This window comes from Cottoperca gobio, chromosome 19 (assembly GCF_900634415.1).
Source record: "Cottoperca gobio chromosome 19, fCotGob3.1, whole genome shotgun sequence".
In the NCBI taxonomy this organism is placed as follows: Eukaryota; Metazoa; Chordata; class Actinopteri; order Perciformes; family Bovichtidae; genus Cottoperca; species Cottoperca gobio.
Genome location: NC_041373.1, coordinates 15,742,976 through 15,756,771, shown reverse-complemented (window position 1 = coordinate 15,756,771; position 13,796 = coordinate 15,742,976). Strand labels below are relative to the sequence as shown.

Sequence of the window (13,796 nt, the reverse complement as noted above, 5' to 3'; positions counted from 1 at the left end):
TGATGTCTCGCTGCAACTTGTTAAAACTCGAGCAGCTAGTATTAGTTTAGAGAGGTTAGCTAGCAAACAGGCAGCTAAATGAACGGAAAACTCCTTCTCCGTTTCCAACAGACCAAAACTATAATAACACATTTAGTTTCACATCATTATGGGGTGTGAGGCTTCTTCCAGTTCTCCCGGGTACCGAGTAAACAACAGTTTTGATTTGACATGAAGTGTACTACTCCTAGAGTCTTCCCGCTCCAGCCTCCGCCGTTGCCAACGACAGCACGACGCTCATGACGTTTTTGCGTTGCTTTCCCTGGCGCTTCTGGGTAATGTAGTTCACGCAGCAAAAAAGGAATACAAAAATATAAACTGGAGCGTTTTGGAATATGAGTGGAAAGAGACTCTCCCAATACATATTGTAAAGAAAACCCTGCACACAGTTTATGTGCAGATTATCTTTACAGGTGATGATTTACACACTTTTTTGACTATACTCCTTTTTGTTAACGAGCCTTCTGTAAGTTCTACCCATACACTACTTTTCTTAGACAGATTTACCCATGCTGCAGTATTTAAGTACCTCTTCAATCACACATTTAAAAAAGTCAGTTCAAACAAATGTGCTTTTAATTGTTCTACTCCGTTTGTATGAAAGATGCATTAAGTCTTACATGATTACAATCACTTATTCACATATTCACAATTTTACAATTTACATTATTCACAACATACCACATATAATCTCAAAATGCACAGTTAATGCATAAATTACTTTAATCTGAATCTATATTTACAGCATGTGGGAGTAACTCCACAGGGTCTTGAAGTTGAATGAGAAAGGGCAACTGCATTGTAACAGACGATTGTCCAGTGTCATCCTGATCCCCATGCTGCACAGAGTTGTCTCTTTTGACCACTGATGGACACTGCAGCAAAGAAGCATCAGACTGTGGGGAAGTTGGCTGAACCTGTCGTCTAGAAAGAAGTGAACTCTCCGGAGCGGGTGAACCATCAGCTGTTGCCCTCACTGCTGTGGCAGAGGATCTGTTGTGCTCTGGCACTTGGGCGATAGAAAAAGTGTCTACTCGAGAGTCAGTAACGGCTAGTCACTGTCCACAGCATACACTCTCAGCCTCTATCCTCCAGCTGCGTAACTTCCTCTTCAGCTCTGTCCTAACCTGCACCCAGAGTGGAGATGAACAATTCATCAAATACCATTCACCATGATATTTACCATGGTATTAATCAAATCAATTGGTTTGTCATTTCAGAGTTAATGTGCCATTTTGTGTCAACATTTGTGCCATTTTCTAGTCTGATGCTTGAAAACTGAAATGTCAGTAACCATCAAATTAGACACTACATAGGTTTCTGAACAAGATGAATATAAATCCACCTATTATTAGGATTATTAACACTGTTTTCTGATTTAAGACATATTTTACATTTTTATATATACATGTAGATTCCTGTATCAAGCAGTGTGATTGGTACAATCAGTACCTTCTATGTAGGGTAAAAATTAAAAATGAGAATATGAGATGAAACAACAAACCTCTTTATTGGCATAGCAGTAGAGCACAGCCACCAGAAAACCCTGCAGAGAGGCCACAGACATGTCCTGTTTACTATATTTGCTATACAGGAACACATTCAATAATGTCTCAACAGGTAAGGTATGCCAGAATTTAAACTTAAAACTACAATTAACAAACATTATCAAGAGAATGTGAAGAGGTAACAGTGTTGACGTTATGTCATAGACGTCAATGTGTTGTGTTGCAGAGATATTTACTAAAGTTAGCATGCTAACAGCTAGCTGCGCTCCGTCCAGTCTTGTAATAACACTTGTTCCTCTAGAGGCGATAGTGAGACACTGTAGCGCCAGTCTGCCCTCAGTACAGAGAGAAGAAGCAAAGCTGCTTGTAAGTATTACAGCCTGTTTTATAGTTTGTTTATTGGATTACATTTAAAGTGGCAGAAATGAGAAAATGTTAATGTTTATTTTGAAATATCAGCAATGGCAAGCAGTCACTCTCTGGTGTGATTGAACCTACCTGAAAGGAATTGAGGAAAAGGGTGAAGAAGACTTTAATGTAGCGCAGAACACCTGTCGTCTGCTCATCTGTCGCAAAGATGAATATGATCTCGTGAACCCCAAACAGAGGGATGAGGGTAAGGGTTGCCTTGGCAAGACTAACAGGGAAAATCAAACAGCAGAGCAATTTGTCACAACATCATACGTATGATCAGAATCATAGCATTGGTGTGAAAACATAGAGTAGAACAAATCTAATTTATCATTATTGAAAAATACGCTGAGACGACTTGCCGAAGTTTGTAATCAGGGTATCCGCTCTGATTGCTGGCTCGTAATTTGGAAAGAACGACTTTCAGGATCTTCATGAAAATTAGAAAGTTGATCTGTTGAAAATATTAACTAATTAATTAAAATATTAATTATTATGTCCTGTGCAAAAATGTATATTCCAGAGGAGTACAACATGTCAGATGATGACTCATGCACTGAGTAGACTATTTGCACAAGTGATCCTTACTAGTGAAACAAAAAGAATTGGGAAACGAATGATCCACCAGTAGTTCATGTTCTCATTGACAGCCCAACACCTGAGAAGAAAAGGCGCAGCTGTTACAACTTCTCATCTTTCTAATCTGGATCCATCGGGGCAGACATTAAGTGAACAGGCACATGGGGACACTACACACACCTGCACAAACACTTACTCTTTGTTTTCTTTCAATTGCTTCATCACTACCCAGGGAACCACAAATAGAAGTGGAGTTCCTGAGACAAAAACAGAAAAGATTGCAGAATTCAGTGGGGCTGCTTTCAAAACAAGTGCTAAAAGACTATATTTGGTATGATAAGGAACAATGCCACAACATCTGTTGCGATTGGTCTAAAGTCTTGAAATCTAGCACGGAAATACTTTGGGCAGGTATCACACTTTTATCAATAGTCTTTATCAAAGAGATGGAACTTACCCCAGCCAAGACAGATATAAGGTAAGTATTTGTTGTGGTCGATGAAAACTGAGGCAATAAGCACAGAGTACAAATAAATGGCCTCTCCAAAGAACCAATAGTGATTGGCCAGAACACAGTATTGCATCACTACCTGTGCTACCCTGCAGCCAATAGCAGCCTTTAGGGAATGGGAATAAAAAATACATGTTACAAAAGGCTAATGTTTAAACTTCGACAAACAACAATAAATCGTACATTTCAAGACCCACCTGGTGACTGAGCATCTCACTCACATCGGTCTGTTTCATGATTTCTTTTCCCCAGTGGCGTTCCAGCATGGTGTCCTTAATAATGACAGATACAGCTCGCAGCATGAGGGACAGGAAGAGGTTAGCATGAATGTAGTTTCTGGTGCAATGCAGCTTCCTGTCAGGAGACATACAAATGAAATTTGAATTTGGTGTAAACAGGGCTTTAAAAGTGTATTTTTATCTTGTGTTAATGATTGTGTTGATTTCATGTTAAAATAGGCTGTTTTCTGCTGGCTTGCCAAACGCACATACTTTGCATCTATTGTGTCTTTATTTTATTTTATTTTATTTTAGATGTAATGCCATCGATTGATCAACCTTTAAACCACTTCACTTCTTTTGTTCGACAGCTTACCTAAGGCTCAGAAGAATGATGAGAGCCGTTACGAGCGTGAAGAGAGACAAGGAATAGCCGACAGTATACAACATCCTGAAGCTCACCATCAGCTGTTTGAACCACAGCTGCAAACACAAATCCACACCGGTCACTTTTTGGAAGTAAGACCTCATAAATTGCTTTACTAATATGACCTTCAATTAATGACTCATTATGGCACAGCAACGTTTCGATCTGTAACATCTGTTTCAGTCAAGTGAGGCAGCGATCAGCTCAAATGATCATCGTCTGCTGGTCAGTGAACAGCAGGGGAAGAAGCTAATTACTACAAGAATCACCCCAGAAGATAGAAAAACACCAGGGAATCCAGAATCTTTTTTCGTTTTTGTTATCTTTGCTGCCATCTTGAATGTAAGGCAGCCCGGAGGGAAAATTGAGTTAGATTAAACTTTTCTTTGTGTGGGAGAGGAGAGGGAGACGCACCTGGTGGAGGTTTTATCTGTCTTTCGTATCCACAAAGAACTTTGTAAAACAGCTAAATAGTATTAATAAATAATTAAGATTATATAATAATAATAATAATAATAATAATAATAATAATACAATTAAATAAATAAATAAACAAATAAATAAATAAGAATAAGAATTAAACATTTAATAATAATAATAAAAAATAATAATAATAATAATAATAATGATACAGAGTTAATTGCAGCTCAATTCCTGACAGTATTGCAAAGGGGAGTAGTGTAATGGTTAATTAGTGCTAATGATAAAGCCCCTCTTTTTATTCACACCTACAGTTTGGGGATAAAAGGTTGCCCTGTTAAAAGCTCTTCTAGTTGTTTCAAAAAAAAAAAAAAAAAAAAAAATACAAATGCCTGACAGCACAAGGAGTGTTCACAGCTGCAACAAACTAACCCCCCGGCTGCAGACATTTCAGTTGTCATACCTCCTGAGACGTGACCTCTTTTTCCTCCTCACACTGGCTCATGTCCCTCCACACCTGCCCGTTGTCCTGTCTCTCCCAGAGACCCTTAGAGCCACACCGTCGACGCACAACACCCTGCGACACTGGAGAAGAAACAATCATTCCTTCAGCCATAACTCCTCATTAGAGTCACAGGGGGTTGCAGCTAATTGCAGCCTACAGGGGGCAGAAGTGTGAATAGTCTGGACAGGTTATCATTCCAGCATCATGGGAAAATAAACTCAAAGACACCTGCACACAACAACACAATGAAATCTGCAATATATTATAGAGAGGAGTTATAAATGCTCTAGTATATAAGTGATTGAGACCACTGTTTGTCTGTACAGTACATATAAGGCTATAGCCAGTAGCTGGTTAGCTTAGCTAACATAAAGACTGTAAACAGGGAAACAGTGAGCTAACGTGTTGTTGTCTGTCTAAGTTAGACTCTCTAAAAGTGTGATTTACCTTTATCATACCAGGGCAGGTAGAACGGGCATGAGATGTTGACCAAAGAGTCGGCAGGAGCATCTGGCCAGCAGGCGTATCTGTCAAATGTCCTGTTGCAGAACAAGTCCGCTAGAAACACAACATATATCTGTTCCTCAACAAAAATGCTAATTTTGCTCATTTAAATAGCATTTTCCTCATTCTCTTTCTTCCCCTTGTCCACCTCGTGCCATATTCACGTTTGCATGTTGACTCAATAGTAAATGGTTGAAGTTTCTCCATACCTTGAGGGAGTGGCTCATTTTCTATCATTTTGACACAGTCTTCTTTATACTGGACCCACTTCAGATAAGTCTCCTCTAAGACTTTCCCACTGGCCATGTCACACTGTGGGGACATTTCCAAGAACAACTTTCCTTCATTTTCATGCCCAACTTTTTAGTCTTCTTGAAAGAATAAAAGTTCTGCAACTCGGTTACTTTAAAAAGTGTCTTTCAAACGTTTCACTTGAAGAAAAAAATGATCGATGGTGTATTTAACCAAAACTAACCTTTGGTAGTTTGAGGAGCAGCAGGAAGACCAACGCCATTATGTCTTGTGTCCTGTCCATCACCGCAGATGTGTTCCTCCTCCTCGGAAAGAAGACCTGCTGGGATGGAAACGCATTTATTAGCAAAGCGACCACAGAGGGCCCATTGTCCCCGTCATCTGTGGGGGTCCCACCTCAGGCTCAGCGCAACCCGCCACTGTGCATCAACAGTCTGACTAAACACTGATTTAATTTCATTGCCTGTAGGAGCTGAAGGAAGTTCAGTTTTTTTATAGGTCTGTGTCATGGAGCTTTTCACCACTGTTTGACACGATGGCAGCATAAAGGGATTTATACTCGTAAAAGAAGACGGGCTAATAACATCAATAAGTCATTATCTAAAGCCAATGCGATCCTATAAAACCAGAGCTTTACACAACCTCCTTTCACACACTCCTTTCCCTGGCTAAAAGGATTTTCACACTTAAAAATGCAAGGGTGGGATCCCTGAACCCCACTCAGAGCAGGTTTCAACCGTTCAGGGATAAAACGATATGAAAACCAGTGGGAGTCTGATTTTCAAGTGACAGTCCTTAAAAGACCTTGCTCACTGAAACGGCAGCTGTAGGGGACTCCCTGCTGATACAGCTCTGTTTGTCCCTCAACAGGTTTAAACAAAAATAAAATGTTTAATTGGCTTCTCAAATGTACCATTTACTATTGTGCTTTACATCTGGCAGGGATATATATAATGCATCGACTGAGTCATCATTAAAGACAAATCAAACAACACTGATGAGCAGAACATTATAACCTGCAGTATAGCAGCTGAACAATGAAATCACCTAAAGCAAGCAGGAGTTACCAACACACAACTTGTAAATCTTTCATCTGCATGCAGTTTTGCTGTTGGAGGCTTCTTTCTGCACTTCAAAACAGTTGCATTGGAAATTATGCAGGTATTGCAGTCCTTAAATTGCACTAAGGTAGGCTACAATTACGTTTTCAAGATTGTTTTATTCTAATCCATGTGGCTTTAAATCAAGTAAACTGCATCAATAACCTCACGGTAATAAAGAAAATAAAGATAATGTACAAAAAGAAAAAAGCCTCTCATATTATTAATTAAGTTTCTTATGTAACATTTCCCTTATAGTGCGTTTTGGGTAAATCCTTTCCCTCATTTGATTTCGATCATCCTGCATACACAGTTCTAGTTTAGGCTGAAAACAAATAATATAAAACATTAGCATGTTACTTACAGACACACGGTCCTTTGGAAAGGAGAAAGCTGCAGTCAGAGAAGCGGCGTGCTGCTGCCTAACAGACGGACTGCACCTGAACCTGCACTGAGCAGTTTGTCTCACCGCGGTGCGCAGCGCAGCACTAAGTGACTTTCAATCAACAGCGTCCGATGTTGAAGGCCTACATTTAGAAACAATCATCCCCCCGTGACAGACAGCCGCCTCACAGTCCTCTGAAATTATCAACACGTGGTGTGTTTTCTGTTCTTACATGTCTTATATGGATGAAAATAGCGTGTGATAAGAAGTCACACCTGCTTTTTGTCCAGCCTCTCCGAGAAATAGCGTACTATTCTGCATTTTTCCTCAATGCATCAAAAAACAGGGAAGGGAAAAAAGGTGCTTCTGAATGCATGACACCATGCTAGCCTAAATCAGTCACAGTTTTTGTGTGTGTGTGTGTGTGTGTGTGTGTGTGCGTAGAAATCAGTATCGAGCCTAGGCCTATAATTAATCTGTAATTATAAAGAGAATCATCTCATTCATCAAGGTGTAATTGAACTGAATTCCTTTTTATAATCACCATATAAACCCCTTAATGGCATATGTCAGGACACAGTGGCAGTCTGAGGCTGTTTGAGGGCCAGGGCACTCTGGAGGGCACTTCTTCCAAGTGTCAGGAGGAACTATGGCGTATTTGATCACGTTTATTTGCACATTGAGGCACCTATATCATGAATTATCAATAGATTACCATAGATTCATGCAAGAGGACACATTGGACACCACCACCCACTACTACAACTGAAATATAAATAGGTTAATACTCTAGTTGTTTAATAAAAATAAATAAAACATTTGATTGATGAATTTAGATTGTATGGACCCAGTAGCAGATTAGGTTAAGGACTGGAAACAGGGGGGGAAAGTAAGCCTGTCTCTGTCTAACTGAACAACATCGGCCTTCCTGCACCTCTGAAATACATTACATCTTTGTTTAACATTTTGTTTCTACACATTTCTTTGTACAGATTTTGGCAGATTTTCTTACCTTTGGACAGAGCCAAGCTTGCTTGTTTCCTGTTCCAAGTATCAGCGCTAAGCTAACTGGCCACTACGATACAGACAAGACCAGAGTATGGACTACATCTATAGCTAGACCTAAAAGTATTCCTACTTCATATGTGATGATCTTGATTGACGAGTTTTAGACATTTTGCGCTGTAAATGTGAAGGAATTGCTCCCTCATATTAAAATAATTGGTGCAATTACAACACAGTCATGGATAAGGATGACAGAGAGGAGGTGTAGTGTCACACACACAGCTTTATTGGCACACAGGTAAGCTTTCTATTACAGGCACAGCTCTCCTGTCCGTCGCTCTGCTGTCCACTGCTCTCCAGGCTGCACTGCGTCGTGGCTGAAGAAGCCAGAACCAGGCCATCACCGTGCATTTATTATGTGACTGATTACCTGATTCCGTTCAGCTCTCTGGCCTCCAGCTGGGACACTCCTGTCTCTCCCCAGCAGCCGGCGCCCTAACCACACCCCACTGCCACATACAGTGATAGGTTTCTCTCCTAGCTGTGTTAACTGTCCTCGAGGAGGAATATTTCATTGACAGGATGTCTAGAGACTAATGGAGCTGAGGATGGCCTGAGCACACTCTATCTGTGTGTGTATTTTGGTATTTGTATCTCAATCCTAGTTTTGATTAGGTTCTTTCATCCTGCGGTCCGTTTTTGTGATGTAATTTCTCAGTGCCTGACCTCAGTCGCACTTCATTTGTCATCTTAATGAATTGGAGAGGAGAGATGAGGCCTGGCTGTTCACTCTGCATGTTAATAACAACGTTTTTTCAATGTTGACTGTGGGGATGGAGGGAGCGAAGTTATATGTGGAGGGATCTAGGGATACGAGAGTGATGTTGAGTCGGACTAGCGCCATCAGACTCAACATGAGGGCCAGTGTGACAACCGAAACATAGACACTTCCCTTCCAAGTCTCTAAATTCACCTCTATATCGGTGACAGAAATACAATTTAATACAAATGATGTTTTCCTCCCAAATCACCAACGCTATCAACTTCCTGGAACATGTTTCCTAGCAAATATAAACATACTGAATTGCATGTATTACCTGCAGGAAGACTTTTTAGTTCAAATATCCTCAATGTTGTGGATTGTTTTGTCCCTATTCAATGTTGATTGAATTGTTATTATTGTTATTACCAATCCTGATGTGGTTTTAGGACAAGACAAGTGTAAGTATAGAACACCTGATATACAGGATGACATTCAACTAAAATAGCAGCAAAAATTACATTAAATGTATAAAATGTCAGACAGAAAGAAAAAGCAGAATGAAATATCATCAAGCCTTCTCCAGATACTAGATGTGTGGCTTGCTGATATATTGATTTGATTCTGGGACCCATTGTTCCTGCCGAGAGGTCTACTGGGTTTATTGTAGCAGAAGATCAGAGATGTGTTTTGCTGGAGTTGGAAAGTTGAAAACTAGTAAAGAAAAGGTTTGAAAACTGAAGTGCTTTGTTTTCTGAGGACTCAAGAGCTGACTTTGTTATTTTCAAGTGGTGGCTGTTGTATTTGAGGTCTGAATCAATGACTATACCAAAGGTTAAGCTTTTAGTCTTGTGTCTCTGACAAGTAAAACAAATGTTTATGATGTGCAGCACGTTCCCTATATTAGCTTCAAATGTGATAATATCTGTAGTGTGTTTCCAACTTATTTTCACTGCAACCAAGTGACCTAACAATCAGTTAATGCATGTTTGACCCAAGACACACATTTCATATTACAGATACTGTATGCACACTAGTGTGTCATGCATAATTTGACTTAACGTGAGTGGAAGTTAAATGAAATTGATCCAAAGACTGACCTTTAATTAAACGCCACGTGACATTTTATTAACAGTTAATCACACTAGCCAATAAAATGGAGGGATAGAGCTGTTCTGACCAATGAAAAAGCAGGAAACTGACAATATTTTGTGCACCAACCAATTCACGTTCTAATTTGCTGGCTTGAAATTGTCACAAATGAGGACAGATTTAGCCACATTTTGGCAAATAAATAAACAAAACTAGTGTACGGAGCATATATGATCAGTGGAGGAATTCATTATGCTGCAAGAGTGCTTTGAGAAGTTTATATTTATGTTCTGAAACTTTTCTGCCAACCATGAACCACATGGTCCCCAGTTTGAATCTTATAACTAAATGTCCCAAAATAATAATTAAAAACAATTAATTGTTTTACTTCTAGAGGACTCCTTAGGGTATTATGGGCTTGTATTGAAATCTCTTTTCCCCATGATACCCTCTCACCACTCTTAGAGCTCTGGAACTGGAAGCAGCTATTTTAAAACACTCTGCTGGGTTTTTACCTGTGGACAATGGAAGTTCATGACACCTTCTTTAATTACCTCCTTTGAACATTGTGACATTACTTTGTGACATGCAAGTGCAAGTTCATCATGATCTATAACAGAGCTTGAAATAAAGATGGGTATAGAGCCTAAATAAGTTGGTTTTAATAAGGATGCCAGTGTGCACTCGTGCATTTTGATTATGGATAACACCTGCGCACCAATCTGCGTCAAATCCACTGCAGTTTATGAAAATATTACTGGTTATAAATACAGCACTTTGGGTTCCACACTTGGAGTAGCTTCTGTAAAAGGACATTCAGCCGTATGAGGTCAGACATTATCTCTTCAACTGCCAATAAAACCAGGAGAAATGAGCTACACCGCTAACTCTGACTCAACGTACTAAGTGGGGGCCTCAGCAAATTGGAGGGAAGAAAAAGTGTGTAGGCCTATTATTATAAAATAGGCTATATTTTATAATAATTTAAAACATATTGATTGCCCATTTTTTTTAATTGCCTGTCAGACAAAAACCTCATAAACTGTCAGTGTTGACCTGTAACGTTCTGCGCCTGCCGTGAAGCTGCTCGGCTCCCTAAATTTAGCTAGCATCTAGCTAGCTAAATTTAGCTAGCATCTAGCTAGCATCTAGCTAGCTAGTGCTAACTCACAAAGATGGACACGTTTTCTGTCAGACTTGACCAACAGTCCAGCTAACAAAAGCACAGCTTCAAATAAAACTCGCAAGTACGAGGCAGCACACATGAAGTATGGATCTACATCCATAGTATTGTCAATGGGTTATTAAAGACATATTGTAAAAGGGCGGCCATGAGGTAGCCTAATGCTATTTTGGAGGCCTTAGCGTAAGAAACGTTTAGGAATCCCTGAACTAGTAAAGCAGGAGCAGAGGAACTATAAATATTATCACCAGATGCATTAAAAAGTCTATTTTTAGAAGATATCTCAGACAGGTGTTCTGTGTGCTTTATGAGAAGATGTGTGACCAGACACCTGTGGATATTTTTCATTTATATGACTACTGAATATGAATACTGCAGTTGTGGCGTTCTTGAATGTTCTTACGGCACTCAATAGCAAAGTAAGTATCACGCCCACTCTACTCTCTGCGCTTTAAACTGTCACTCAACAGCAGATTTTCCTGTCGTCACCGAGTCTTTTAAACAGTCGGAGAAAGTGCAAAACATTTTCACATTAAGCACTATCGGATGAACATTTGATTCATTATTTCTGACACACTGACGCACATAATTCAAAGTAATGGAAGTGACCGTTTCCTTGCTTTACTATAGGGACTCCTTTATATAACATAATCTCATACAGTAGCATACAAACACTATCTAATCCTTATGAGTCCGGCTGTCTCTGGACGGCGCGCTGCGATTTGGGATAATTCAAATTTAGCTCTTTAGGTTATCATCCATCACCTCCTGTGTGCTGTTGCTGTAACGAAGCACCAACTGCGACAATTGTGTTGCAACACAGTGGAAAACAAACTCATTACTTCTCTACATTCATCAATTTCTTATTTGCATCATCCTGAGGTTCGAAAGTGTCCAATTATCCAGACAATGTTCCAATCAGCATCACAACCAATCTAGAGTCCTAGTGTTGTGAGCCGTTCTCTGCTACTACGTACCTTCGGTTTTGTGGCAGACCATGCAACATCCTCCTCATCACAGATGACGTGCACATGAAGCTTTACCAGCATCGTGTTATTTCCACTTCTGCATGAGGTTTTCAGTTATATGAAGCTGTCCAATATATACTAATTCATGACACTATTCATATGCTATTTTTAGCCACGGTGTTAGCTGAACTATCTCAACAATTATTGGATAGATTGCCATGACAATTTGAACAGACATTCATTCCCTTTGGTGATTCGCTGACTTTTCCTCTGGCACCATCATCAATTTGACATTTTGGTTTTGAGTGAAACAGCTCAGGACTTATTTATCATCAGGTCAAAGGTTTAATGGAAATGGAAAAACTGGACCTTTAATCCATAATGCAAATTTCACTGAGAAGAAATCAAAAGATTTATTAGACACTAGACATTAGATTATATAAGCACCAGCGCAGCCAGGGCAGTAAGTGCTTACATTAAAAGTTGGGATGATAAAGCCCACAGGCTTATTTTCATTGTGGTCCCTTGTTGCTAAAGTGGAGCACAAATATCTTTGAGTATCAAAAACATTTCCAAGAAGCACATTGTTACCAAATTATTAGGCAGTGAACTGACATTTGAAACATTTGTTCCATTTGGCTATTTTGCTAGCCACCACCAAACAGAAGAAGGCACATTCTCCTATTAACTTGGTTTTCTATGGGGAGTGATGAAGGCATCTTTCAAGCACTGTTTGTGCGTGTATGTGATGATCAAGTGATAAAATGTCTGGGGCTCCAGGGCGACACTGTGCAGCTGAATACTGCTCTGGTAAAGCTTTGAATCGTCTCTCTGTAGTTTTCTCAACAGTGATGTGAACTTTCATTTGAAAATCAAGTGACAAAAGTTTCTATCTGATCTTGAAAAGGTCATACTGTACATACTTTTAGGTCATTTTGCTTAGATTATTGTAATTTATTGTATTCAGAGTTAAACCAAAGAACTTCTCAAAACATCTTTAATAAAAAGCTTTTTTTTATTAATCCTAGCACATAATGTTTCCCCACATGTTTGATTATTATTGTTTTTATCTCATATTGTTGTTGGGTATTTAATTCCATTTTATTTTTGTATTATTTTGTCAGATTTTATTTGCCTTATTGCAGTCCTGAGCAGGTTTTAATGCGTGATCTACCAAAGCACTTTGTGAAGAAAAGTGCTGCACACATGTTTTATACTGTACTATTACTATTACTATTATTATTATTATTACTATTATCATTATTACTATTATTATTATTATTAGTTATTATTATTACTATTATTATTATTATTACTATTATTATTACATTATTATTATTATTATTATTATTATTATTATTATTATTATTATTATTATTATTATTATTATTACTACTATTATTAATTATTATTATTATTATTATTATTATTACTATTATTATTATTATTATTATTATTATTACTACTGCTATTATTATTACTATTATTATTATTACTATTATTATTATTACTACTATTATTATTATTATTATTATTATAATAATGATTTGTATTATTATACGTCCCTGTTATCCACCGATAATGCTTGTTGCCATGGATACCAGTCAAAGCTTTAACTGCCACTTAACTACTTTACATCAACTCAACGCTGATGGCCTCTGCGTTTTTTAAATTTCTGTGCCTGTATAGTAAAAATGAGCAGGCCGTTATAAGCATACATGTGTATGTATGCAACATTAGCGACTTCCATACATCCCTGTGTACATTCACACACTGTGTTTATAACACAGTATAGAAGCGTGGAAGGAAATACAAACGTCAAAACCTCCCGTTGTTGTTTTTTGTGCTTTGAGTCATATGAGTATTTCTGCTGTGCAACTGGTGTGAGGCAGATATAATAAATCAAATAGCCGACGCAGAAGTTATGAG

The 13,796-nt window shown here is 38.6% G+C and overlaps 1 protein-coding gene across 2 annotated transcripts; it reads right to left on the bottom strand.

The window, feature by feature from the left end:
* Positions 1-593: 593 nt before the first annotated feature.
* LOC115024947 (glucagon receptor-like) lies at positions 594-7,006 on the bottom strand. Of its 2 annotated transcripts, none has more exons than XM_029456854.1 (14): positions 6,839-7,006; positions 5,598-5,696; positions 5,332-5,434; positions 5,066-5,176; positions 4,577-4,698; positions 3,643-3,749; positions 3,246-3,402; positions 2,995-3,154; positions 2,734-2,794; positions 2,547-2,616; positions 2,321-2,412; positions 2,046-2,184; positions 1,544-1,585; positions 594-1,166 (listed from the first exon to the last, which is right to left on the bottom strand). In XM_029456854.1, the coding sequence occupies exons 2-14, from the start codon at positions 5,655-5,657 to the stop codon at positions 1,095-1,097; spliced, it is 1,296 nt and encodes a 431-aa protein (XP_029312714.1). In that variant the 5' UTR covers positions 5,658-5,696; positions 6,839-7,006; the 3' UTR covers positions 594-1,094. The 2 variants fall into 2 exon arrangements, with proteins under 2 accessions (XP_029312714.1, XP_029312715.1); XM_029456855.1 differs by having other exon boundaries at positions 5,598-5,693.
* Positions 7,007-13,796: the final 6,790 nt, after the last annotated feature.

Coding starts and splice junctions, on each gene's coding strand:
- LOC115024947 (XM_029456854.1), bottom strand. CDS start 5,657: ATGGACAGGACACAAGACATAATGGCGTTGGTCTTCCTGCTGCTCCTC. Junction 3,750..4,576: donor AAGAGGTCACGTCTCAGGAG/GTATGACAACTG, acceptor TTGTGTTTGCAG/CTGTGGTTCAAACAGCTGAT. Junction 1,167..1,543: donor ACTGCTATGCCAATAAAGAG/GTTTGTTGTTTC, acceptor CTCTGGGTGCAG/GTTAGGACAGAGCTGAAGAG.